The sequence below is a fragment of the Branchiostoma belcheri genome, unplaced genomic scaffold (genome assembly GCF_001625305.1).
Source record: "Branchiostoma belcheri isolate BF01 breed outbred unplaced genomic scaffold, Haploidv18h27 scaffold29, whole genome shotgun sequence".
NCBI classification, from domain to species: Eukaryota; Metazoa; Chordata; class Leptocardii; order Amphioxiformes; family Branchiostomatidae; genus Branchiostoma; species Branchiostoma belcheri.
In genome coordinates, this window is record NW_017803898.1 from 2,746,881 (window position 1) to 2,774,212 (window position 27,332).

General features: G+C 40.6%; 2 protein-coding genes across 9 annotated transcripts; one reads left to right on the forward strand and one right to left on the reverse strand.

Annotated features, from left to right (window-relative positions):
* Nucleotides 1–1,015: 1,015 nt before the first annotated feature.
* Nucleotides 1,016–19,074, reverse strand: LOC109472996 (dual specificity protein kinase CLK2-like). Of its 8 annotated transcripts, none has more exons than XM_019772858.1 (16): nucleotides 18,955–19,074; nucleotides 14,603–14,736; nucleotides 14,133–14,264; nucleotides 13,553–13,685; nucleotides 10,665–10,758; nucleotides 9,657–9,723; nucleotides 8,458–8,574; nucleotides 7,649–7,711; nucleotides 6,460–6,550; nucleotides 4,844–4,919; nucleotides 4,332–4,426; nucleotides 3,750–3,879; nucleotides 3,409–3,571; nucleotides 3,133–3,223; nucleotides 2,773–2,985; nucleotides 1,016–2,639 (listed from the first exon to the last, which is right to left on the reverse strand). In XM_019772858.1, exons 1-15 carry the CDS (start codon nucleotides 19,039–19,041, stop codon nucleotides 2,803–2,805), a joined length of 1,656 nt encoding a protein of 551 aa, XP_019628417.1. In that variant the 5' UTR covers nucleotides 19,042–19,074; the 3' UTR covers nucleotides 1,016–2,639; nucleotides 2,773–2,802. The 8 variants fall into 8 exon arrangements, with proteins under 8 accessions (XP_019628417.1, XP_019628416.1, XP_019628415.1 ...); XM_019772857.1 differs by having other exon boundaries at nucleotides 1,016–2,659; XM_019772856.1 differs by having other exon boundaries at nucleotides 1,016–2,985.
* A 752-nt stretch (nucleotides 19,075–19,826) lies between these two features.
* LOC109473139 (mediator of RNA polymerase II transcription subunit 16-like) lies at nucleotides 19,827–27,235 on the forward strand. Its single transcript, XM_019773034.1, has 14 exons — nucleotides 19,827–19,949; nucleotides 20,289–20,440; nucleotides 20,631–20,998; nucleotides 21,489–21,686; nucleotides 21,787–21,992; nucleotides 22,276–22,382; nucleotides 22,685–22,940; nucleotides 23,373–23,530; nucleotides 24,010–24,170; nucleotides 24,397–24,540; nucleotides 24,929–25,144; nucleotides 25,562–25,700; nucleotides 26,146–26,292; nucleotides 26,706–27,235. Exons 1-14 carry the CDS (start codon nucleotides 19,827–19,829, stop codon nucleotides 26,830–26,832), a joined length of 2,502 nt encoding a protein of 833 aa, XP_019628593.1. The 3' UTR covers nucleotides 26,833–27,235.
* Nucleotides 27,236–27,332: the final 97 nt, after the last annotated feature.

The following is a 27,332-nucleotide window of genomic DNA, read 5'->3' on the forward strand; positions in this document are numbered from 1 at the left end:
ACTCAGAGATATTTCTATTTCTAACTAACGTAAAAAAACCTTTGTTATCCTACAATTTTGTCTTTGATGTACATTTAAGGAAAATATGACTAAAATATCAAGAATATTAAAATATTTAAGGACTTTTATTAAGTTTGAATCAAAGCTAATGTATGCTCAAATTTAGTTGCTAAATTAATTATATCCACATTAAAAAAGAAATGAAAACGAACACTGGGAATAACCCTAAAATGATCTAAGACTGATAGACAGTTGATTCTTTGGATTTGAGAAAATGCCACCTATGAAAAATGGTTCACGTGGTGTTAGACAGTGGTGAAAAGGGTGTTGGTGTGTCTTAAGAGTAGATTATTTAAGTGACAGTAGTGATATGCTACTATTTTAAAGAGATACATAGTGTAAGGCAGTCTCTCATCCACAAGGTGACATAAAGTCACTAAATAATGGCTAATAGAATAGCAGTAAGGTTTAATGACTATAAAAGATGAACATTTTGGTGATTTTCATACTTTTTCTTACATTATAACAATAATGACACAGCTTGTAGAGAATTGTATAATTGCAGAAAAGATGCATGTAGTAATGCCTATAGATGCTGATATTTGAATGTATATTTTTGCAAGATGAAGATTTTGAAATAAAACTATTGCAAACGTTCTTCTAGAATTGTGTGGATGGCGTTCAGCACCAAGGACAGGTATGTTATGTGTGTGCAGATGGTGTTCAGTACCAGGGACAGGCATGTTCACCTGTGTGGATAGTGTTCAGCACCAAGGACAGGCATGTGTGTGTGTGTGCAGATGGTGTTCAGTACCAAGGACAGGTATGTTTGTGTGTGGATGGTGTTCAGCACCAAGGACAGGCATGTTGTGTGTGTGGATGGTGTTCAGAACCAAGGACATATACGTTAATCTGTGTGTGGATGCATCTTAAGCATGTTACTTTAAACACACGTTTTTAAGAAATGAAAAGACAACCATGATTATACAAAACCATTATGTGTATTGTGACATACATAGGTTACCCACATAACAAGCTAAATACACTTGGAAGACATACCTAATGTCTAGTCCACTACAAATTCCTACCCACATGCTTCATATACTTTGTTGTTCCTACATGTACTTTTGCACAGACCCATTTTGAACTGAGGTACAGATTTCACTTTAACTGGAAAGCTTTCGATGTTTGTGATGTTAACAATAACATATACAGGAAGAAATCATGTCTTAGGTTTGCATTATTTTGCTAAGTCATGCAGCAGTTATGTAGTAGAAACTGTTCAGACTTTTGACAACAAGGTCTTTATGTGAAAATAAACTAACAGCATCAGCTAATAAATAATGATGTACACACACACCTAACATAAATTCATGGAAGTTTGCTGGCATTTTGTTTCATTTGCTACAGTGCAACGTTCTTTCTAAACATTAAGTAGAAAAATTACCGATGTTCTGAAGTCGTTTGCTAAAGTCGCAGTAGAAGCAATGACTTTGCCTTGCAATAATTTGCATTCGTGTACAATTTGTACGATCAGTGTAAGAATTAAAAATTCTAAAAGGAACTACTGTGATGATTGAAATGCTTCCAAAAACAAAATGTGATTATTTCTAACACAATTGCACACGCACATATACGGAAATAATAAAATGTATATGACTACTCTTTCAAGTTTGAATACAGAATGGCAGGCATAAGGCACCCTTAAATGTGCTTTACATTGAGTATTAGCATCTATATCTGTACACATGTTCCCATTAAGAAGACAAGGAGTCAATAAATATACAAATGACTTATATTCTAACTTTGGTAACGACTAAAACAGTCGGACAGTGATACTTACATATTTGTGGCTTCAACATTGTTTTAACTTCTTTGCACGTTTCTGAAACATTTTGTAGAGCTACATGTACCTAACCTGCACCAGTGAGTTTCTCATATAGTTATTATCATTAATTGCTGCAAAACGTGGGTTACAGGTCTTAATTCTTATTTACATCATTCATTCATACCTTGACAAATGAACTAGCTAGAATACTGATCCACACTCGTGCACATTTAACATTAAATTCACATATAATCTGTGACATGTTAACTATAATATTAAGTACCGACATATACAAAACCGACATTTATATGAGCACCACTAAAGACAATGGTCCACGTACATTTATATCAACTACCTAGTACAGTATGTAGACACCAAAAGGGGCTCATAAAATCTGTTTTTGTTCCCAAGGTGTACTGTGAAAGTTAAAGCAGGGCTTGAAATACTTGACAGTTGTTCTCTATAATACCGTGATGTAGACACCAAAAGCTTACATCCTTGAGGTTGAACGTATCAAGTCTAACCTTAGTACAACAGGGAAGAACTGATGGTAAAACGGGCAGTGAGTAAAGCCTGTCACATATAGCTGACAAATCTTCTCCTATTTATGGTTGGGAGCTAGGTGGTGAAGTTTTGAATGTGTGACTGGCTAACTGTGAGCGATGTTGCAAGTTTCAGGAGTGTAATTTGAGCCCTGGTTTCCATACTTATGCATACTAGTACCCCTTACAGATTAGTGACAATGTAAAAACCTATCCTAGCTACACACACGTGTGCAAACTCAGTTCACCTCTGACCGGCTGAGTGTGAACTATGACCCTGAACTATGACCTCTGCCCTGACCCTGAACTATGCCCTGACCTATGACTGTGCAAGTGTTCCCATCTGCCAAGGTGTTGCTCGGTTCACCTCTGACCGGCTGAGTGTGAACCCTGAACTATGACCCCTGACCCTGAACTATGACCTCTGCCCTGTCATCTGCTGAGGCTGTGCGAGTGTTCCCGTCTGCCGAGGCGTTGCTCCGGTGGAAGGAGGGCGAAGAAGGGGTGGCTCAGGGCCTCCGACAGTGTGATGCGTTTGGAAGGGTCGTAGGTCAGCATCTGGGAGATGAGGTCAAACAGCTCCTCGTGTTCCTTGTCGTTCACAAGCATGTAGCGCTGGAAAAGGAACAAGATCATACCGTTAACATGCAACATGGACAAACCTACTCATGTATCATGATTTTGTGACATGTATTTTTGTTTTAATCAGCTTTGAAATTCACAAAGTGAAGACAGTCAGGCCTTAAAACCCTCCAGACTTACCCGTAGAGGTTTGCAGTTTTCCCGGACGTACCGCCCTGCTGAACTGGACTCGTCCCAGTCTAGTCTGGACTTGTAGAAATACTTCTGCTTCCTGAAATAAGAGGGACATACATTGGTGACCCACTTTTTTCAATGTAGCTTATTTTATCAAGTTAAACACTGTGTCAAAACCAACCCACAGGACAGAGGCAAGTGGCAGGCTGCCATCAAGCATCAGTACGTCTAATTTTTAGAAGACAGGGAACAACAGACAATAAACCAGATATGGATGCAAACCTTGTTTTCTTGATGAGTTTGGAGGGCATTGGTCCCAGGATGCGTTCCATCATGGCCAGGTGTTCTCTGTTGTCGTGTGTCTGGTACATTGTGAAGCCCAGGTACAGCTCAAATATGATGGCACCAATGGACCAAACGTCACATGGCTGGGCCCAGCCCAACTCTGTAGAAAAGGGAAAAGGGAGAGTTTACAATATTAATATTAGTCACAAACATGATATCAGTCAGTCAGTCAGTCAGACAGTCAGTCACACACTCTCTCTCTCTCTCTCTCTCTCTCTCACACACACACACACACACGTCCACATACACACACAACAGTTTTATGTAAGTGTACTGACCCAGAATGACCTCGGGTGCCCTGTAGTGTCTGGTGGAGACGATGGTACTGTGATGTTCCCAGTCGAACGTTGCTGAACCAAAGTCGATCAGCCGGATGTCTGTCATCTTCACATACTTCTCATCTCTCTTCTGCAGACAGAGAGGAAAAAATGTTAATTCTTTTCAAGACTTGGAATTCGAAGATACCTACACCAGAAACTCAAAACGGTGAGGAATAACTTTATTTTTGTCTCTTCTGCACACGAATATGAAAAGAGTTTAAGTCTATCAAATGTGAATTATTTTTCAGACTCGGCAATCAAAGAGGGCTGCACAAAAAACGTTTCACTGAGAAAAAAACAAGCCAATCAGAGATAGCATGCTTCACCCTCTTGCCAGTTTCTCCCCCTGGCAGAACATAAAAAAACTGCAGCGCATAAACACACACACACACACAGAAATGTCAAAAACAATACTCTAAATAATTAAAAATTACCACAATAAACAAGAGACTTAATAATTAAAACTTACCACAATAAACAAGAGAAGTATTGCATAGAAAGGAATATATCTCTTTTTATAGGGCAAGAGAAAATGCCCACCTTTTCTGCATTGTAGAACATGTCATATGAAGAGTCGACGAAGAGGACATTTTCCGGCTTCAGGTCGGTGTGGGTGATTTTGTTGTCATGCAGAACTGGAAGAAAACACAGTTTGAAACATTTCACAAATTTCTACATGCTGAATTGTTCATCGTACATTTAGCTTCTGATATGATATGGCATTAGGAAGGGCATCCAGTCGTAAAAAATCTTGCTTCAAAAAAGACTTGCACTTGATGCAAGCACTTGATGCGGTCCCTTAGATAACCCCTAAGTTAAGGGGAAGAAAAATGTTAAAATTGGATTACAACAATATGTTACAGTGTGAGGTTGAGACATTGTACATTTTGTAGAGTTTGATACAGTTGTAGCAAACTTTTATTCTGCCACTACTGGTGTTGCCAAATCTTTCCAGAGAAACGAAACAACACTTAACAACAACAGAGCAACAGCTGTTAGCTAACAATGTCATATGTCACAGTGTTACTCACAGAAAAGGGTTGAGTACTTACATTTGACAGCGTAGCACATTTGGTATGCGATGTGTCGAACTTGATGAAGGGGGTAGGGCTGGTAACTGTTCTCTTTCTGTGGAAGGTACCAAAATAAGAAATGTTACAAAATGAACACAAATAAGTCAGTAATTCTAAGATCATGCCACATGCCTTATATATAGCACATTTTTGGTGTGTGAAAAATTCATTCCTAAAGAAAAATACTTAAATAATTCATCATAAGTAACTAGAGAACTCAAAGCTGTCAATTTTGAAAAGAAATGCCATAAAAAGATCTTTGGTGTGTGCATCTAGAACAAATTATGCAAGTCATTTTGAAAGGATCACACAGCTCCAATTGGAAGTTCTTAATTTGACAAGAGATATGACAGAAAAAATGTAGATCAGATGAAACTATAGACAAAATAGATCAACAACTTAAAAGGGGGTTAAACCCATGGCTTAGTCTTGTTTGTGCAGACTCCTGTACATGTCATATGTGGCCTAATTATGACAGACAGAAATGCTGCTCAAATAACTCCCAGGAAAACAGATCTAGAAAAAAGCAGCAAGCCTTAAGTATTTCAGTATTTCTGAAGAAATCGAATTGTAAATGGTTTTGCTACTGTGTATCAACACAAAAGTGCCTAAAAACGATAGCAATTGCATAATCAGGGCTCTCCCCAAGCAATGAAGCAAGGGTGCTCCCCCTCTACCCAAAATCCTAGCACCTCTCCCAAAATGTTTAAATTTAAGATTTTCTCTTAGTATTTTCATCAAAATTCGCTGATTTTTCATCAACCGATTAGGGAGCACCTCTCCCCTAACAATTTCTGGAAAGACCCCTGCATTATGGTAAGTATCAATCAGCAAATGGCCACCATATCTAGCATAACACATATGGTGGTGCTAAAATAGGTGGTGTAGGTTACAAAACATGCCAGACAATTTCTAACATGGAATGCGGACAGGGGCCTAGCCACCGGCCAGCGTTTAGCCACACAAACATTTCCACGGACCATTTGGAGCAAGATAGGTCCAGACATTGTGTCCTTAGGAATAGTACTACCCCTACAGCTTTTTTAAGGCTATTGGACCCTTTCAAAAGTCTGTGTATCAAGAACTACATGAACTAGTACATACTGGAGCTAATATAAGAGAAATCTATTATGGTGAGACCAACTGGTAGGATGCAGGTACATTTTTTTCTGAGTTATCCACACAAAGATTAAAAAAAAAGATGAGGTGTTCAATTTAATCTCCAAGTTTGTTTTGGTGGTTGCTGATCAATCTGACCAGGCAGTATCCATTGGGCAGACAGTTAACACTTAGCCACGGAAGATCACTGTCTGGACAATGGATACAGCCTGGCCAATTGATTCTGTCTTTGCAGCTACCAAAAAATCCCAGGGTTTTCCCAAAGCACTGAAGTAAGGGTGCTCCCCCTCTCCCCAAAATCCTAGCAGCACTCCCAAATTGTTCAAATTTCGGCTTTTTCTTACTTAGTATTTCCATGAAAATTTGCAGATTTTGTTTCACTACATCATCCGATTAGGGAGCACCACTCCCCTAAAAATTTCTAGCTAGGCCCCTGAGATCAGAGATCAGGTTATCTGAGATTAGGTTTTACTCACCAGAAAGTCGAAGACGCTGAGCCCCAGCATGTCGAATGAGATGCACATGTGTCCATGGTAGTCAAACCAGTCCAGCATCTGTACACACAGGCTGGGGGAACAGCAGAGGGGAACAATGGTTAGACTTAACATCACTCTGCACAACACTGTGGCAATGATTCAAAAACAGGGCCTGAAACGATCTCTACCAGACAATACATGTGGGCTGCTGAAAAATAGTAGAATTTCTATGGCTTGCTAAGTCTTCTTGAATGTCTATTTGGCCAATTTCTACTATTTTTTCAACAACCCTTTGTAGTCTGGTAGGAACTAGGAAAACTCTGGATGGCATTGTAATGTCATTAAGAAAAAAGTCATCTCAGAACCATGAAAGCATTTATGAAAAAAGATTGATTATGGTAAATTTTGTAAAATGTTGAAGTTTAAGGTTTCAAGATTTTTTACTTTCTGAAGTCTGTTTCAAATATTTGAAGTCTCTTTTTAATTTTAAAGTGACTAGTCACTGGATACCATTTATTTATTACCTAACAACAATATAATAAAAGCAAATACATCAACAAGAACAAAATCCCGTGTTGGTTTACAGAACACAGCACAACAAAGGGAGCAACAGTTGAACACAGGAGACAGACAGACGCATTTTAGTTTGGAGAGAAGACAACATTTTACTTCTAATGTCTACCACTCTGGGATACACACAGCACACAAAACAGTCCAGACAGATTTCTTTACAAACGTTTCTTGTTAAGGCCTGGTTGAAAAAAAAAAAAAACATGCCAATTTCATATGCCAATTTCATTTAAGTTCTCAGACAATCCAGATGTAAAATTTAGCAAAGGATCAACATAAAAACAGAGGGCTGATACGAAAACGTGAATCAACTCAACAACTTTCCCCTCAGATTCTGTTTTCAAGTTGATCTTTCAATCTCGCATTATTTTCTTAATTCCAACGACAAAAACAACCAATCGGAGTGACTCCTGATTGAAAAAAAAGGTCAATTAGAAAAGTAAAAACAACTCTACGGCAAAAAAACAGTTACTCAAGCAACTGGATGACTTTAGAAACGGTCAGACATTTCAGGTAGCAGATGTTTCAGAGACTGCAGGAGAAAAAATAACATCCCTTTTGAATAGGGTTCACCATTGTTAGGACAGAGTAGAACACAGGCTAGTGAGAGCAGAAGCACCTTTGTTCCCGAGAGGCATTGGCCATCATGGTACTAAACCAGTCTCCCTGATCACCAAAAGGGCTGTACGTGTCCCACATAGAACAAGGAAAACAACATCACATGGACCTCATGAACTACTACAGTCAAACCTGCACAAGTTATCCACCAACTTCTTTCATTTTGAGGCAGCCGCCTTCAACTAGCTAAAGATTCTGCTGCCTTTTTGTGGCTAATTCGAGATGGGGTTCGCCAGGCCTCCATCCAGGAAAGTCGTGCTAAGTACTTTTCCCAAGGGCCCAAGATCATTGACATGGCAGGGTTCGAAGCCGGGACCTCTTGGTTCCAAGCCAAACGCTCCACCGTTATGCCACACGACTTTTTGCGGTCCTTAGATAATTTTTCCGCAAAGCAAAAGCATTAAGAATGCTGTCTATAGTGACCACCTGTACACATAGACATCTTGTTGGTTCCCTGATCGAGTAGTTCTTGGTCAGTTTTGACTGTGCTAGTGCGTTAATTGTTACATGATAGGGGTGTGTACATGATGATCAGTACAGGCCCAAAAACAGGAATACCAATGTACTATCACTGTATCTAAATAAACTTACACTCAATCGTACAACACAGCTACCACGAAAAGAGACAATGATTTCATCACAAAGTAAGTAAATACTTGAGTGTAAGTTTATTCACGTAAATTGGCATTCCAGTATGTAACGGTCCTGTGCTGACAAGATTAGTACCAGTACACACCCTTACCACACAACACACATGCCAAAAATATGCAGAAATGGTGTGAAGCAATGGAAGGATGAAGGTTTTCTTACAATTTGTTGCTAGGATCCTTGTCTGCGAGCTTTTCCAGAACGTTGATTTCCAGTTTAGCGGCCTCTCGGTACTTCTCTATGTTCTTGATTATCTTCAGCGCGATGCTTTTCCTCCCTCTGTGAAAAAGACAAGAAATTTAGAAATTTTAAGAAGTATTTTAGTTTTTTTTACCTTCACGCTCACCCTATTTCGTACAAGAGGCACTGAAGAAGAGTGGTGGATGTCACTCGAAATATTTGGAAATTATCTCTGTAATTTATCAAGTAGTAGAGTTTGAATTTCCCATGAGTATTGAGTATCTTGGTTTACCAAGGCGCCCTATTTCTTATGTTTTGACATTTTGACCTGTCATTCTGCCTGTCACTCTTCCCCACCCATGTGCTACATTGTCCAAACAAACACACACACATACAGCTCAGCCACCCAAAACAATACTTCCGTACACTGAAAATACCCTGAATTAGCAACAAAGTCCAACCATCTTATATTTCTAGTGGACTTCCCATATTCTCTACTGCAACATCTTTATTCTTGACATATTGCCAATTTATCTCCTTATTTACAGCTATCTTACAGGCTGCTATGAGTCAGATATGAGAGTGGTCTGAAATATGCCCTGCGTGCGTCTACTTACGTCATAACAGAAATTTGATATACTGCTGATAACACTGTCTGCCTAAAAGTATCTTGCAATTCACAACAACTCTTACACTGTTACATACACCAACATTTTTGTCAATGACGATATGCTACAGCATCTATTTTGGCACAGCATAGTAAATATTCAATTGTTCTTTAGACCTTTACTTGAAAAGGACTGTAACTATATTTCTGACATTTTGTGCCATTTTTTAGTATATTTTACACATCGGGTATACCAAAACACTTACAAATAAGGCAAAATCAACTCAAAACACCCTCAGGACTCGAAATACTTTCTTTCTTATATCTGCCGAATACAGGATCTATACTATCAAGCTTGTATTCTTGTATCTTGCCAAGATGAAGTTTCATTTCACTCCATTTCACAGTGGAATATAGACTTACCTAACTTTTTATTTTGTCCTCATTTCTTTTCATGCTACTCAGTTTTTTTCCAAACATTTTCTTCAACTTACCCTACAGGTTTCGCGTATTTTGAGCCCTGCTAAAGATACAGACATAAGGAAATATCATGTTTGTCTAGGAATGAACTTACCTTTGGTGGTCGACGCATTCCACGACTTTGCCGAAGGTACCTTCACCTAAAGTACTAACAATCTCATCTATAAAAAGAGGGGAACACACGCATTAGACAAGTGTCATACACTAGGGTGTCTGTAGTTGTTGGTATGCCACAAAGACATTCACATGGCTTGTATACTAGTAATGCATCTACACAAGATACAATACCAGCGTATATTTCTGGTGATCAGTGTCTGTATGTGCAGGTGTGTGTGTGTGAAAATTACATTGTGATCAGGTATTGAATAAATGTGACTTAATACTCATTTTTAACTGTTTTACTTTGGTGTGAACACAGAACATTTTTGTCTACCAAACAGTATTGAATTCACACTTTCAAAAGCTCCTGCTGGAAAATACCTAAAACAAGGGAGAGAAAATTTATGTGCACATCTTTGTGGCATATGAAGACACCCATGGATCGAATATCTACGATCTGTTTTAACTTCATACTACTTAATACGATTACAGCTAGCACATATGAAATATCGATAAACATTATCACACAGATTGCAAACTATTGGCTTTTCTATAAGGAATATTATATTAAGACTGCAATCCGTACATAGAAAACTAGTTATCATATTATTATTAATATTACTGCGACAAGGCTGGAATAAAGGGGAGAGAGTTAACATAGCCAATGGCACGAGGAGTACTTTTACAGGACACTGGAAAACTAAAGTCATGCCCCGAAACCCAACTTGTATGTAGTAAGTAAAAACAAACGCCCCAATTCCAGAGACAGGTACTACATGTGAAACTTAGATTGAAGAAAAATAGCTGAAGCACTCAAAAACAATACGTGTCTGACTCTGAGGGTCTCCCTATCTTTTCCCTCTGCCAATTGTTTTCAGGCAGAGTTTCGTCCGTGTAGTAGTAGTGGTAGTAAAAAAGGTCCATTTTTTTGTGTTTTGTTTTTTTTGGTCTGTCACAATTGATGTAATGTATGTAGATGACTAATTTACGGAAAGTTGAGTACATCTCGCTTGTAGCCAGTCTCCGTGACGATATATCAAGTGCCCCTCCTCGTCGTCCTCTACACTCTTTCCCCTCTTCTTCTCGTGACGATCTCGCTGTTGATGTTGTAACCACGGTAACCACACCACGCCACAGCCAACCGGCAGCAAGAATCAGGCCCAGCGTACACGGGGATTTTTCAGAGTTGGTTGACGAGTTGATGGGGCATTGCGTTCGGCGGGTTCAGCAAGTGTGACAGCGCCGTGACAGTTCGCAAGTCCCAGGAAATATGGGGGCACATAAAGATAACGAACACGTATGCAAGGGACATGTCAAGATATGTGCAATTATCACGGTATCACGTATGTCAGAGCGGATAAAAAAACTCACTCTACTACAGCAGTACGTAGTATCACACGTACACGCCTGCCCATACAGTTCTAACTAATCTCGAACAACTGGCAAACAGTACGTAGGTGGTAACGTCATGTAAAATTTAGACGTATACCCTGAACTTTGTGTTTCAGTTGTCGGTATTAGTTAGAGTGTGTCAGGCATAGAAGCTGAGCTATTGTGGCAAACCTACACTTGCCCCAGACACATTTGGCCCTTCTTGTAGCACAGACAACGCAGAAGCGATCATGCATCGTTTCTGTATGCGTGGCAGCTAGCTCTACTCTGTTCTGTATGCACCTGTGGCCAACAGAAGCATTTAACCAGCACCACAAACAAACAAACACTACAACAAAAAAAAACAAAAACAGCTACAGCAATTTAAAGCGACAAAGCAGAATTTCCAAATTCGACGTGGAAAAAAAATCAGGAGATCGAATACAGTTGGTTACTCACGCAAGTCTTACATAGGAACTCCTTTAACTTAAGTTTCAGCTGCGTCCGTTTTTTCTGCATGTACGATTTCAAGCGGCGAACGCTCAACACCCGCATTTGTTGGCCTTTCACCCCCTTTTCTAAATGACCCGTCCGAAATGTTTCTCCCTTCCGAACTCCGACTAACCCTCCCTGTTATGTTATATTGCTAGGCCGGCGTGTGGCTGAAATGGTCAGAAGCTATGCATGGAATGACCAGCCCCTGTCGTATGACTTCACAGCCGGCACATCTAATATTAGCCTGCCCACATTTAGACATTCCTCGGCACTGCCAGATCAGTTTGATGTTTGCTGCCAAGAACAAATAATATTAAGTCCTTGTTGTGTAAGCAAATATGCCCTTAAACGGGACAAGAAGTGGAACTTGAACAATTTTGACATCTTAGATTGAAATCGCTTAGCGAGAGAGTAAGAGACTTGCATGAATGTATGACTCAACTGAGAATAGAGTCATTTCAAACTACATAAGGAATTTGGTTGAACCGACTGGCGTTTGATTTCGATCGAGTCACAAGAAACCTTGGCTCTTAACCAACGAAGGATGCAATCGTGAATTAGGGTTGAGAATAAGTGAGCCTTGAATGCAAAACAGATTTGTTGAATAGATTTTGAATTAGCAGTAGTTTTGTTAATTTTTTTGTGATGTTTTTCTTATCTAAATTTGGCATCCTTGCTGCCATAGACAGAAAATGCTGGCAAACAACAAATTGACCTGACATAGCCTTCTGAATGAATGTCAGCTGTTTATTAGACACTCATAGAGAAAAAGATGTAGATTTAAAATTACCATCTGCCTGCAATGTGCATAATGAAAGTCGAAATTAAAAAAAATGAAGAAAATGTGGAATTGGTTTCCGCAAGAAAATTTGGTTATTGGTTCTATTCACAAAAAAAAACAATTTCTACAAATACTTGTAAAGGGAGTGTAACAAAAAAAAAACAGGACTACATAATGAGCTCTGTTTCATTTTTCACTGAACCTACCTTAGTCTCTCCTTTGAACATAAGAAGGGCCTAGCTCATTTAAAAAAAAACAAATTTCTGTTTCCCTTCTGTTCACATTGGAAGGCAGTGGTTTCATTTGATAGCATAAAGAAACAGATTGAAAAAAGTGTTACATAATGGAAAACCAAATACCTTGAAGAAGGTGTAGGGTCAATAAGAATATGAACTTAACTTCAGTTCAGTAAAATACCAATAATTTCTGATTCCAACTTCTTCGGTATTTTGGTTTCTGGTTGATTTTTGCTGAATGCACAAAACCGAGACCAATTGATTCTTAAACCTTTCTTTTTGGTTCAGAAATACGACAAAAACTGAAAGTCATATTCACTAAGTTTTTTTTTTTAATCTAAACTCTCATTTGCCCAAAATGGTCTCAGGTTTGAGAATCCAACAAACACATGTAAATTTTGTACATGTAATTTCCACAAAATTTATTTGAGCAGCAACAATTCCGAACACAACATTGTGTTGTGTTGTTTTGTTTCACATAAAGAAAGTGCCCTACAATTTTTGTAAGAAAAGTCAAAATGCACTTCTTTAATGGATTCTGTTGCATGTCAGTATATTTTGTAGAAATTAGAGTCAACAGTCTTGATTAACAAAACACAGTAGATCAGCAACAACAACCCCTTTCACTGGTTAACTTTCCAAAAGTGATGACAAGGCCAACAAATACTTGCTGAGCTCAGAATAGTAAAACCGAGATTACAAAATACTTTTTTGATGCCAGAGTGCCACTATTTACTCCTCTTAGAAGTTTACATTCTTATAAAACGTACTCCATGTTTGAAATATAATACTGGCTAACAAAATCTATTTCTTAGAAAGCTGATTGTGTTATGTCTGTGTGCAGAAGGGCTGACATGTGTCTGGGGCAACAATGGGAAGTCACAATCATCACTAAACCACATATCAGCCTAACCCCACAATACTTACTGTTTTCAGGAACAATTGGGGGTCCCCTTCCCCTATAGAAGGGGGAGGGGGTGTCTGTAGAAGGAGAGAGGGGACACTCACCGAGTTGGAGTGAGATTGTGACCTGGAGTGGTGATGCCGCTTTCTTCGCTTGCGATGTCTTCTGTGGCTGTGGTGACTGGAGTGATGCCCTGTGCTACTGTGTCGGTAGTAGCTGTCATCCTTGTACCTGGAACTAAAAACATATCAAAAATGTCTATGCTTGAGGGAAAAATGCTGTGTTTCCTGTTTCAGTCCTGAAAAACTATGGTTGGTAGGTAGATCATCTTACTTTTTTAAGACTTTGCTATCTCTATTCATCTCATTTATACAATAGTAAAACTTATCAGATCATGGAGCTAGAAAAGCTCAATCAGCTATAAAAATTTATGTCCCTTGCCACCGAAAAAAAGGCTAGGGTCAGAATTTTTTTCTAGGGTCAGTCGGGAAAGAAAATTATTTCTGGCTCTGAAAAGTTGTACCAGTACTACCACCTTTGTTTAGGTTAATCAGTTTTTATATTGACCTGGTGACAAGACTGTTTTAGGATCATGTAATAATCAATATAGCTGCTAGGTGGAGCCCTTGAACAGCCTTTCTGGTAAGTGTTGTCATAAAATCCGTCAGAGTCAGATGCACTCACTTCTCTTCGAAGGAATCAAAGTTGGAATATCTGCTCTCACAGAAGTAGTCAGCCCTGCTCTCGTATTGAGAACCCTGGTAGAAATCTCTCTCCGGCGCCCACCTGTCTCTACCTTTGGAATGGTACACTGGGCTGGGGACACAAATTACAACATGTTTAATTGTACGTTTTTACCTTAGATACCTGTAAGTGATAATGACAAAACAACAGTGACAAAAAACAGTGAACACCAGTAACTTCTACAACCGAACAATTATTTTGCATTATACTTATAGTTAGGAAAAAAGGAAGAAACAACTCTGTACCATTTTCATGTCAGTTCATTTGACATCGGCCAATGTTTTTTGTAGCTTGTGTATATTTAGCCTAGGCTTTTTTTGGTGGGTCTCCACTTTTATTACCTCTATACATTCAGTCACAAAATTCATGTCTGTGAAAGATGTTAAGATGTAAAAAACGTGTAATTGTACCTTCTGGAATGACGACGTGAGTAGAAGTTATCGTAGTACTCCCTGCTTGGCGGTGTGGACGACTCTCGCCTGCGTTTGCGTCGGGTGTAGCCAGGGGAGCTACGGGAACGATGGCGCCGATACGAGCGCGGCATCTGGAACAAACGTATCAAATTACAGCACGTGAGTGGGAGAAATTACATAACCACAAACTACAAAAGATCAGAGACGTGCATGGCATATCATCATTATATGGGAACCACGGTATCACAATCAGATGTCAAAATGTGAAGGAGTAAGTGCCCTACAGTACTTTGTGTTGAGTGTAGGGGTGGGTACCGGTTCAGTCGGACCGGTTTGGACCGGAACAACATTCAAGAACCGAGTCCAAAAAACCGAAACGTGAAAACCGGATGACCGGACCTGATGTACATTTCTGTAGATTGTCGGCTGTTTCACAATTGAGTGTACCAAAAGGCTGTCACTTGGGGTGAAAAATCAACTTTCATATACTTCAAAATTTATGTTGGTAATTCAAAGGTACATACTTTGGGCTTCATATCCTAAAATATCTCTGCACAACACTTCTCGGTCACTGTAATACAGGTCTTTTACATAATGGGTCACTAAGGGGGTACGGACGGGACAACTGCAAGACTGTATGTAAAGTTACATAGAATATACCCAAATAAAGAACAAAAGATAAACACTATTCCATATTATCTTCCATTACTAGTATCCACAACACCAAAAAACTGACTTTGATTTGCAGTAACACCTTGCTGTGTCATTTTCTGGTCATTTATTATATTACGAGGAAAACAACTTGCTGCCATTTTATGTTCAAGGAAAGGTCAAATACCAAATTTTCAAGTTCAGGCAATTTGGAAGCTTATCTCTGTTATTATTTCATTCTGTATACATTTCTACAAAAGGTTCTAGCTTATATATCTTGGAAACACATCAATGGACTTTTCAATGATCATTTTTATGATTGTATGTGGGGGTACGGACGGGACACAATGGGTCAGAAGACTGATACTGCAGGGACTTGTCCAAACCTTTTTAAACACATTTATTCACTAATACTAGTAAATGAAGCATCTACAAACACTGTAATAGTGTCTAGACTAAGGAAAAGGGAGCTGGACATTCTAATTAGAATTTTCTTTATATTATAGTATGAACAGAAACTTTTGCTGGCTTATATAATTTAGGGCTTTCCTTAAAAGAAATCAGCCGATGGTAGGTATTTAAGGATTCTAATTACTAATATTGCTAAAAAGGCTTTGGGAACATTAGTAACAGCATTAATAACATAACATAACATATCAGAACCTTTACATTTATATATTTGAGTGTGCTCAAAGAAAAGAATGGGGGGGGGGGCGCTGCAGGATTTGTAGTCTAAATTCAGAGTTATTGGCAACCCTCCTCCCTTGAAAGAATCTTAATTTCTAGCACAGCTACAAAATGTACATGAACTGGTATGTTTTCTTTTAAACCTTGGCTTGTTAATACCTTTTTCAGAGAACCAGAACAGTTCTCTAAAGTTGGTTCACATGCACGTGAGTCCACAGTAGACTATGTCCACAAGAGCTTCCTCCGGATGAAAGCAAATGTTAATGATTTCATTAAAAACTACTAATTTTAGTAAGGAGGACAAATGTTTGTATCTTTTAAGGTTTTACTATGTGTATTTCAAGCAATTGGAATGCCATTTTCCACAGTATTTGGCTAAAAACTAAAAGTGGGGGTACGGACGGGACAGGTGGGGGGTACGGACGGGACAGGGGTACGGACGGGACATTTGGGGGTTTGTTGTGCTATATCAGGCAAAGTCTTTATCACAGAAATGGTTTCTATGGTGGTTTGGTATATGCCAATAGAGACTTATAAGCCATCACAATTAGAAGCTTATAGTATTTACTTAATGTAGAAATAAAGAGGGGGTACGGACGGGACAAAATTTTTCGGAAAATGGCAGCCTGTACTTCAACCCTTAGCTGTGAGTCAGATGAAAGTAGGAATGATCTCATTCAATTTTTTTTCTTTTACATACATCATATTAAACCTTTATATGTCAAACTAGCACTTATAACAGCATATTTAAACAATGCTACAGACCTTGCAATCTTTAAGTAAATATTTCACTAAAATTGGTAACATGGGGGTAAAAGTGAAAAATAACCTTCCCGGCAAAAAAAAGGTGGTGTATCTTCAAAAATTGGTAACAAATCTCTAGTAAACATATGCCTGCTTGTATAAAATAAGAAACTTTAAGCTATCAATCATATTTGTGATGTCTGCAGCAATGGTAAGAATGTGAAAAAACTGAATGACGGCTGGTAACATTGAAAATGGGGCATTTTTAAGTAATATATTTGTCGATAGTTTCGCCAAATATTGACCGATTTCCCTACTTTTTTTATTGTAATGTTCCTTGTCACACCAGCTTTTGGGAAATATAAGTCTGAAACATCAATATATCATGTAGACTTTGCTATCAACTGGTAACATGTGGAAAAGTAAATGGGTACACTCAATTGTGAAACAGCCGTGTACACACAACACACACATCTTTAGATAATCTGGCCATGGCAGGTAAAAAAAATAACCCTGAATCATACTAGATCAGCCTAAATCCATGTTTATGCGTTCAAAAACAAGAAAAAAAATGTTTCCCGGTATTAATCTTGAAACACGGCGCTGAATATTGACGCAAAAACATTTCGTGCACGGCGAGCCCTCCCCCATTGTTCAGACTGTGACGCAATCCCGCGTCACGTGTCGGCATTTCGCATCTCTGTTTGGTTGTTGCGCCCGCTGCTGGCAGCGTAGCGGCAGACTTGAGCGAGCCGACGCGCGTGTAAACAACTTTTCTTTGTTCGATATCGGCGCTAAAATGCTATTTTCCACAACCACACATCGATATTCTAGTGAAGAAATGCATAGTTTCAAGAATCTTTGGGGAAAATATATGCTTCTATGCGGATTTTTAGCGTTTTCGACGTGATTTTGTCGTCACTTAACCCGGAAGTGTGGACTGCGGCGTGGCTAAATTTTTAGCATTTTTTACCCTGCGTTTTACCAATCAAAACAATAAACAACCCCCGCTAAGAGAACCCTGTAACATTTTAGATCGCAGCAATTAAGTATTTGATCAAATTATTTGTGGATGTGCTGGCATTTCAGCCGTATTATTCATTGGGAAAAGCGGCCTCATGCACGGCCGTGTCGTGTACACCAAGAAATTGTGTCTCGCTTGCCAAAATATGATATACTATAACTACTGTACAATAATCAGGTCCGGTTTCAGGTCCGGACCTGGACCTGATCCTCTGAACCTGGACCTGAATTTTCTATACCGGTACCCACCCCTAGTTGAGTGTATCACAGCCAAACAAAATTGCTAAAACTTTTGACTCCTTATGCTGTTTACAAATTATGAATGTGAACTATTGTTTATTTCTGGTGAAAATTGTGGAGGGTGAGAAATTGTGATCACATACTTTCAATTGTCTTACACAACGGTTCCACTCTCTATATGCCCCCTGGACATAACGTAGTCTGTAGTGTTAACAAATTTGCATCTCTGTTGTGCATCATCTAAACCTGTGCTGCCTATGTAGTGTTCATGTCTTGTGGTCTTACAATTACATGTGTGTGTGAGAATAATTTTCTGACAGAAAATGCTTTTACCAACTTAAAGTTAATTATACTCAGACTGCGCTTATGTATTTCTTCTTGGATATATATATATGCTAAAAAAATCTTGTTGTGTAGCACGGTATGCAGTGAACTGTAAAATTTATAATTCCTTCACGATTCACAAATTTCTTTGCCAGTATAAACCCTAGCTTAGAGGTGTAAAGTTGTTTACGAATTTCGAAAAACAGAGAATGTCAAATGTTGTGATAAATCATAATTAGATCACTACACAGATATTTCACGTCGCCTAGATAAATTCTTTCTCCTAGGTTCCAAAAACGAGACGCACAGAAAAATTTTTTACAAAATATTTGTCTCCCAAAAACGTACTAAAATCGTTCCTCTGCGTGCGAAACAAAGTGAAAACGCACTACAATTGTTACACTACTCTAGTTCTATAAAATCTGAAGGAAAACATGGGATAAATCTGACATAAACGATGATAAAATTTGTTTTCCCACATCACAAATTCCATCTTTCAAACCAAACAACGGCAAAAACGACGCACGCCATCTTGGATCGGACGATCGCTACCCAACCCGACGTCGGAAAACCCAGATACTGACCAAATTATCCAACAAAACCCTACAAAAATTGCACAAAATCATCTTCGATAAGTTTTCTAACTTTCTGTGGAGTAAAATTTGGAGTAAAATGCCTACCGTCTTGGCTAAGACGCCCGACACGGTGTCCCACAAAAAATCCGTGGCTGCAACGCTTCGAGGGCCCTTCATTCTACGTGACGTCATCAGCAAAATCCCGCGTTTTTGATTGGCCAGGGGAAGTCAGCAGGTCTCGCGATGATTCATAGTCTCGCGGGATTTTACGTGGGTTTGAGAAACTAGCCTGGGTACGAGGTTGGGTCAAAGGTTAAGCTCACAAACATGGCGGCGTGCAGCTAAAATTTTGCTGGTATTTTTTGTTCACATTTTCCGCTATTTCTGGATGAGATTTGAGCTACTTTTGGTGCAAAAGGTAAGCTCTTATAATAGTTTTGAGTAAGCTCCGAATGACAAAGTGTAATTATTCGTTTTTACATAATAAGATAGTAATATATGTCTCTCTTTGTGTCCCCCTTGATTTGGTTTGTTTTGAATGAGTATGTATTAAAAATCGTTGTTGATTTTGACAATGTTTAGAATATAATAAAGTTGGTCCTGGGTTGATAACTTTAGTCCTTGAAGGCACCAAGGACAATAAGGTACATAATATAAGGACATGACAATTAAAATCAAAGTCGTCATCTCCTTACATCTTACATCCTACAAGAAATTATCTATATACTGTTTCATCCCCAGTACCAGAGTGAGTGAGTTCGTGTGAGTGTGTGTATAAATGAGTGAGTGAGTGAGTTGGGAGAAGTAACAACATTACTGTTTCAGCAAGAGTGACCCTGAATGCCAGCCATGGACGTTGTTTACGTGTGTGTGTTTGTGTGTACATGTGTGTGTGTGTGTGTGTGTATGTGTGTGAGTGAGTGAGAGTAAGAGAGTGTGAGTAACAATATTACTGTTTCAGTTTCTGAGGCGCAGCCATGGACGTGGTGTATGTGAGTGATTGGGAGAAACATGACCAGGTCAGGTCCTACGTCCTGCCCACTCCGTATGTCTGCTCCTGGTCATGTAGGAACATCCTAGCGTTTGCAGGACCTGTACAGGTACGTGCTGTTGGAAGGCTATGTTATAACCTCCTTTATTGTATGTTTACTATTGTTTAAAGTTAAAACTTTTGGTCCAACACAATAAAAATCTCTCCCCTAGAGCTTTTGACCAGTCACTCTGGTCTTCCTCAGTAGACTGACCCAGTGAAGCTTGTCACATGGCTTCTTAGAAGTGTGACGTCAGCACTGGGTCAAACTTAAAGGTATCTTGTCACGGTTCCTTTATAGTAGATAGTAGTCCATGGCTAGCACTCTTTAAGGTTCTGAGGTGTTACTGCAACATAGTAGAGTAGAATACCAAATTGTGTTTTGAATAAGAATATTGATACACTGTAGGGTCCGTGGACTGACCCTTCACTGGTCCGCCCTATCCATGTGGTTGACCCTGACCGACCTTGGGACGTGCACAGCTTCAGTACACAGCATGGAGAGGACATCGTGGCGTTAGAGTGGGACCCATCAGGCACACAGCTGCTGTCTGCTGAGAGGTGAGGGAGTGAGAGAGAGAGAGAGTGGGTGAGTGAGTGAGTGAGTGAGTGAGTGAGTGAGAGTGTGAGAGAGAGAGTGAGTGAGTGAGGTAATGAGTGAGTGAGTGAGTGAGTGTCAGCGAGCGAGCGATATATATATCAGTAAGATCATTTTGTCTAATTTGTCACAAGGATCTTTCCCTTTCCCCAGGTTTGGTGAGGTGAAGCTCTGGTCCATGAAGGACTACCTGGTGAATGATTGGCACCTGGTGACCTCAGTTGACCTTGACGGAGAGGAGATCGTGACCTTGCAGTGGCTCCATGTCGGAGGTCGTCTGACCTTGAACAACATGAACATGAACTCTACTGTCTTCAACGAGAAAATCACGCACCAGAGTTACACGCCGTCTCTCTCAGAGTTTGGAGGGAAGGCCTGTAACGGCTGGGTGGCTGTAACAGCGACTGGTATGGTGTATATCACTGCACTGAGCAAAGAAGGAACGCCGACAACCGTTAGCGAATGTTTGGGCAACGTGCGTTCTCGTGTTGTGGTAGCGGACGCCGCATTCACCGTGAAAGGTTTGTACCCAAGTTGTACCCGAGACATGTCTGGACATGTGCCCCGATGTTGTGCTCTTGGGAAAGGCACTTTACACGACTTTCCTCACTCCACCCTGGTGGCACCGAATGGCAGCCACACAAACCCTTGCAACAGTTCCACAAAAGTGTACATGTGTGGAGCAAATATGTTATATCTGTCATTATATATTGTATTATGTGATTGTAAACCCTGCATCAATTTAGCTCTAGACTATAGTATAAAAGGCTGTGATTGCACGGGGAATGATTGACCAATAAACCATTTATTATTATTTGACTGTTTAGAGTTAAAACTTTGGATCCAAGACTAAAAGTTCTCTCACCTAGAGCTATTATTGACTGGTCAAAAGCTCTTAGACTAGTTAAGAGAACTTTTTGTCTTGGATCTAAAGTTTTAACTCTAAACATGTAACTACCAACACAGATGAACTTTCATGATAATTTATTATTATTATTATCATTATTCTAGGTTTCGTGATCATCGCGTTGTCGGATGGAAACAGCATGTCCCCGGTGAAGTTTTACAAACTAAAGCTGAGTAACGCGAATGAGAAATGCACCATGCACATCGAACCTTTGCCCAGCTTCTTCCTACGCTGCGCTGTGGACCCCAACAAGAAGGACAAATACACCAACGTCACGCACGTCAAGTTTGAGCATCGGGAAGGTAGTGTGTTTATTTGTTTGTCTGTTTGACCCTTTGTTTATTCATAGCCTGCTTTTCATTGCCATCCATTCATTCACTCACTCATTCTACCTTCTTGCAGGTGTAGAGCAGGTTGTGGTTGTTGTATCAGGGACCAACTCCAGCACCATTGAGGTCTGGGGCCTGAGGAATGAACCGGTCACGCTCCATAAGATCTTCCAGCCTGCTGCTCCTGCAGGGAAACAGCCCATGGCGGTGAAGTGGGGTTCCCTTACAACCATCGCTGATCGACCGCTTGTTACAGCACTAGCCGTACCCAAGTTACCGGTACGGCACTGTCTTATTTATTAATTTATTTCATCACACTAGAAAGGTAACATTTGCAAAGCAAATGCATAATGTTTACCTTCGCATATGGTCTGCTCTGTTAATTCATACTCAAACACATTCACACATGTGGGGACATGAGTCTAAATCCCTCCTGTTAAAAAATTGCAACATGAGGTAATTCAACACCAGTTACCATGGTGACAGACGACTGGTTCAGGTCATTGACCATATTGGTTTGGAGAAGTAGAAGAGGAAACAGAATTTTTTGTTATTTCTCCAGGTGCAATCCAGTAACCTGATAGAGAGTAAGGGTTATGACACAAAGTTCTTCAACGGCAGTGCGCTGGCAATAGCATTCCAGGATGGGAACATCCACTTGGTACAGAGGTACGGTTTTGTTTTACAATTCGGAAATACTTTCTGGAAATACACACTTAAAAGTCCGGATCTAAACCCATGGCATATATAAAACTGCATGTTGGCAAACATATTGCAAAACTACAAGTGTATATTACTGAGTCAGTAGTAAACATAAAAGCTCTTAAACACCATTGAACCCCAAGTCTGATTTTTTCAGTCTGCAAAATTGCAGGTTGCTTAATTTTTCTTTTGCAATATTGAAAAATTCTCTTTAAAATGCAGACTGCAGATGGGTATTTCTAACACTGTCTTGTAACTTTGCCCTGCAGATTGACCCTGCACACGCTGGCGATGTTCAGTCTGGACTCGTGGCAGCGCGGTCTGGAGGAGACGGTTGCCAAGCGACAGCGCCTCTCGCTGTTCCGCTACCTCTCCTGCTGCGAGCTGTCCGGTACCTGCTGCGGCATGATGGGAGTTGACCCCGGTGGTCGGCTGTACGTGTTCCGCCTGACCCCGTCGCTGACCCAGAACGTTGACCCTTCACTGCCGATCAGACACGTGGTCTCACTGCTGGAGTACTGTATGGTAAACACATGATTACATTAGTCACTTACACATGAAATCACAAGCCGATCAGACACTTGGTCTCACTGCATGGTGAGGATCTGAGCTTGATTATGTCACACTTCACTGGAGTACTGCATGGTGAGTGTCTGAAGTCCATCTGTGTTGGTAGAAGTCATTATGAATTGGACTTACCCAAATTTTCGACCGTAAAAATCCAGTCTTTGTCAAGGAATGAGCAACAAAGACGGGGGGTGCCACAGACTTTCTGCAACTTACAATCCTCTGCTCTCCGAGTCACTTGTGCTATCTGCATAACGTTACATCACGGAAGCAGCGGATTGCTCAATCCTTGACAAAGACTAGTAGAGTTGAAAATATATCCCTAACTTTCCTGATTGAAGAAGTGAGGTCTGCCATCTCTGATTGCCATATCTTTATATCCTTCCACAGCTATCAGGTTGGGACTGTTGGGATGTGTTACTAGTGGTGGCACCAGGGATGGTAGAATCTGTGATTGACAAGTTGACAGACAACTATCACCAGCAGAACCCTGCGCTGCAGCAGATCCACCTCACTAGGTTTGTGGCCATCAAGGCTGCGCTGTACAGGTGGGGACACGATCAAATGTTCTCTTGTTATCCTAGAAGGAATTGTGATGTTTTGTGCAATCAACAACAGCGTAACTCATCATGGTTTGTAGTTAAAATTGGCTTGGGAAGAAAATGAATAGGTTGGGAACATCTCAAAAGTTTTTATCTCAGAAAAAAGAAATGAAATGTCCATGCGCCATTGCAATGCTGTTTGTGGCTGCAGTGATGAGAGCACTCACTAGGTGGCTCTTTTGAGTCATACCAGATTTTGTCTTACAGATTGACCAATAACAGTGGAGGAAAGTCAGCTGACTGTTGACCAATCACATTACTGTCCCCTCAGATTGACCAATAACGGTGGAGGAAAGTCAGCTGACTGTTGACCAATAATGGTGTTACATCATGTTACTATCCCCCCAGATTGACCAATAACGGCGGAGGAAAGTCAGCTGACTGTTGACCAATAATGGTGTTACATCATGTTACTATCCCCCCAGATTGACCAATAACGGTGGAGGAAAGTCAGCTGATTGTTACGCCAAGCTCCTGCTGAATGCCATCTCCTCGTCTCTGAAAGCCCTCCTGCGACCGACACAGCTCGGGAGTCAGGATCGTGGTCCGGCAGAGAAACTTGCTGTTCTCTGTAGCAAAAGTACAGGTAGGAACTGTTATATTGTAGATTTTACCAAGACAGGTCTCTAGCCAGCACCCATTTTTTCCGTCAATTTCAGGAAATTTGTGGTGTGTGAAGGAAAAGGAGTAAAAATATAAACAAATATTCAAAGACAGATAGTACCGGGTAACCACTCTCAGCCACATGATTTGCCTCTGAAAATGTACAAGAGTTTGCAACAAAAAATTTTGTTTCCCTTTTTTTTCCACAGAGACAGATTTAGACAAGGTCATGATAAACCTGGAGACGAAGGAGTTTGTGATCGAGCCGGCGACGCTTCAGTCGCTGCAGCAGCTGATCCAGTGGGTGGGCGACTTCACGCTATACCTGCTGTCTCTGCTGCCCACACAGCAAGGTCAGTAACAAGGTCATACTATCTCTGCTGCCCACACAGCAAGGTCAGTAGCAAGGTCACTGTCACTGCTGCCCACACAGCAAGGTCAGTATGGAACAGCAAGGTCATACTGTCTCTGTTCCCACACTGCAAGGTCAGTATAGGACAGCAAGGTTGTCCTTGTACTGTCAGTGTAAAATAGCAAGGTCGTTCATATACTGTCTATGCTGCCCACACAGGGAGGTTAGTACAGAACAGCAAGGTCAGCACAGAACAGCAAGGTCACACTGTCACTGCTGCCCACTCAGCAAGGTCAGTATGGAACAGCAAGGTCAGTATGGAACAGTAAGGTATAGACTAGAAGGGTCAGCAATCAATCAAACCATCCCTATCCTCTGTCCCATTTCAGGTATGCCAAACCGAGTTGGGTCCACCCTTCTTCGTGACGCCCAGTTTCTACAGATGTTACGAGAACTCCTGGTCATGGTTCGCATCTGGGGCCTGATCAAGTCCAGCTGTCTGCCTGTCTTCACGGCGACCTCGGATAACCTGGACAGCCTGCAGCTGCTGTTCAAGCTGCTCACCAAGGCATGGATGTGCGCCAAGGAGGAGAGACTCTCCATTGGTAGGTTTCTGTATATAGCAGCGATAGTGTGTGAGTCCTTCTCTGTGTGTTTGCATATGTTTGTGTGTGTGTGTGTGCATGCGTGTGTGTGTGTGTGCATGCATGCATGTGTGTGTGTGTGTGTGTGTGTGTGCATACGTGTGTGTGCGTGTGCGTGCGTGTGCATGTGTGTGTGTGTGAAAACATGATATTGACTCGAAAAGGGTTAGAACCTTAGATGAATTATCTTGATAAGGTTTACATATTGAGACCTCCAAGACTTAGGGTTAGGGTTGGGGTTGGGGCAGGGTTAGGGTTAGGGCTAGGGTTAGGGTTAGGGTTAGGGTTAGGGTTAGGGTTAGGGTTAGGGTTAGGGTTAAGGTTAGGGTTAAAGTTAGGGTTAGGGTTGTGATTGACTTTTGTTTTTTCTGTCCCCAGACTGGGATGACTCGTTAGTTGATGAGTGCTGTCTGCTGCCCAGTCGGATGCTGGTCCCTAACCTGGACTCTCCACCCCCCGCCGAGGGAATAATGGCACGACCCCAGAGCAAACAGCCAATCCTGGTGCAAGTTGGGAAGTATGTCATCAGCACGTACACATAGCTTTATTTTAGGAAAATCATTAATTAATCATTAATTATAAATACTATCTTCAAGTTGAAAGTTCATCTGTGTTGGTTGAAGTCATTATGAAACAAGTTTGAACTGCAATTTTCAACACAGGAAATTGGACTTATCCAAATTTTTAACTGTACAACTCCAGTCTTTGTCAAGGAATGAGCAATCCACTGCTTCCGTGACATCACGCAGATAACACACTTGACTCCGCGAGCAGTGGATCATAGGTTGCAGAAAGTCTGTGGCGCCCCCTGTCGCTGTTAAGGGATGGTTGTAATGCCCTGATGTAGATGGTCTCTTTAACCCCTTGTGCTGGATATTGCAGTTTAAACTTGTTTCATAGAAAAATATAGTTTTCCCTTTAACTCATCGTCAATGATGTCCAACATTTCCCACCCTGCGCAGTGCACCCAGCCAGACCATGCCCCACATGATGTCCTACCCGTCGTCTGACCCGATGTGGCGCTCCGGAGGTGAACACCTGTCACACGACGTGGTGCGCAGGGTACACCTGGGCGTATCACCTGCAGAGGACGTCAAGCAGTGCAGCAGGTGAGGAACTCATATTTTCACCTCAAGGGATATATACTGTAATTCACTTTATGTTCAATATTGCAGGAACTTTATGGCTTGTGAAGAAAAAATGTTTGAACCTATCCGTCAACCTTGACGGACACAGTTGACAAAAATGTAATAATATCCAAAGAACAACTCTCATCCCCTCCAAATCACATTTATAAAGGATTGAAAATCTAAAATTTTTCCAAGACCACCCCTACATTGTGGCCACTCTTCCCGCGGGTCCGATCATGAACCTGGGCTGAGGGGAAAAAAATTGAGCTGGCTAGAACCCTGCTGTTACGAAACATTTGTATACAGTCAGTGTTAGTAGAGTGGATTCATTCCTCAAGCAAACCGACATCTTGCAGTTGACAGCTGTTACATTTGCTGTGCTTCCTCCCCAGGTGCTCCTCCACCTCCCTACTGAAGTCCTTTGCGAAGACGTCAGCCCAGAAGGCGTGGGACCAGCGGTGGGCACGGCAGTGTCTGTGTGGCGGGCTGTGGAGGAAAGTGACAGAAGATGACGACTGACAACCGAAAAATCCAGAACCATTTTTATAGATTACTGACAGTAAAAAGTGGATGCTACTTGAAACGTCTGACAGTTTTAAAGATACTGTACATCCAATTGCTTCAGTGACTGTTTCTCATTACCTGGATGTCTAACCTTCACTGAAATAACTTTTGTTGTTTCTGGTGGAAAGTATCATAAGGTAACATTGTAACTTCCAACACAAAAGAATCAGTATTTATCGAACGTTTCTGACAATGAAAAGTCAGATTTTGTCAAAGAATAAATCCATGACTGAGTTCCTTCCACATATCATGGACACGTGGCTCAAAACTTGAACTTCAAGACATTTCCATTCATATGAACTTGGCCAATTCCATTCTCCTAACAAAAAAAAAATAAAATATGTTTTAGTGACGCTGAAGAAGACAGGCATCACTCAGAATGTCTGGAAGTATTTTTCTCACTAGTATTTTATCTCGTAGTAGAGTTTGATATGTGTATGAATAGATTATATTAT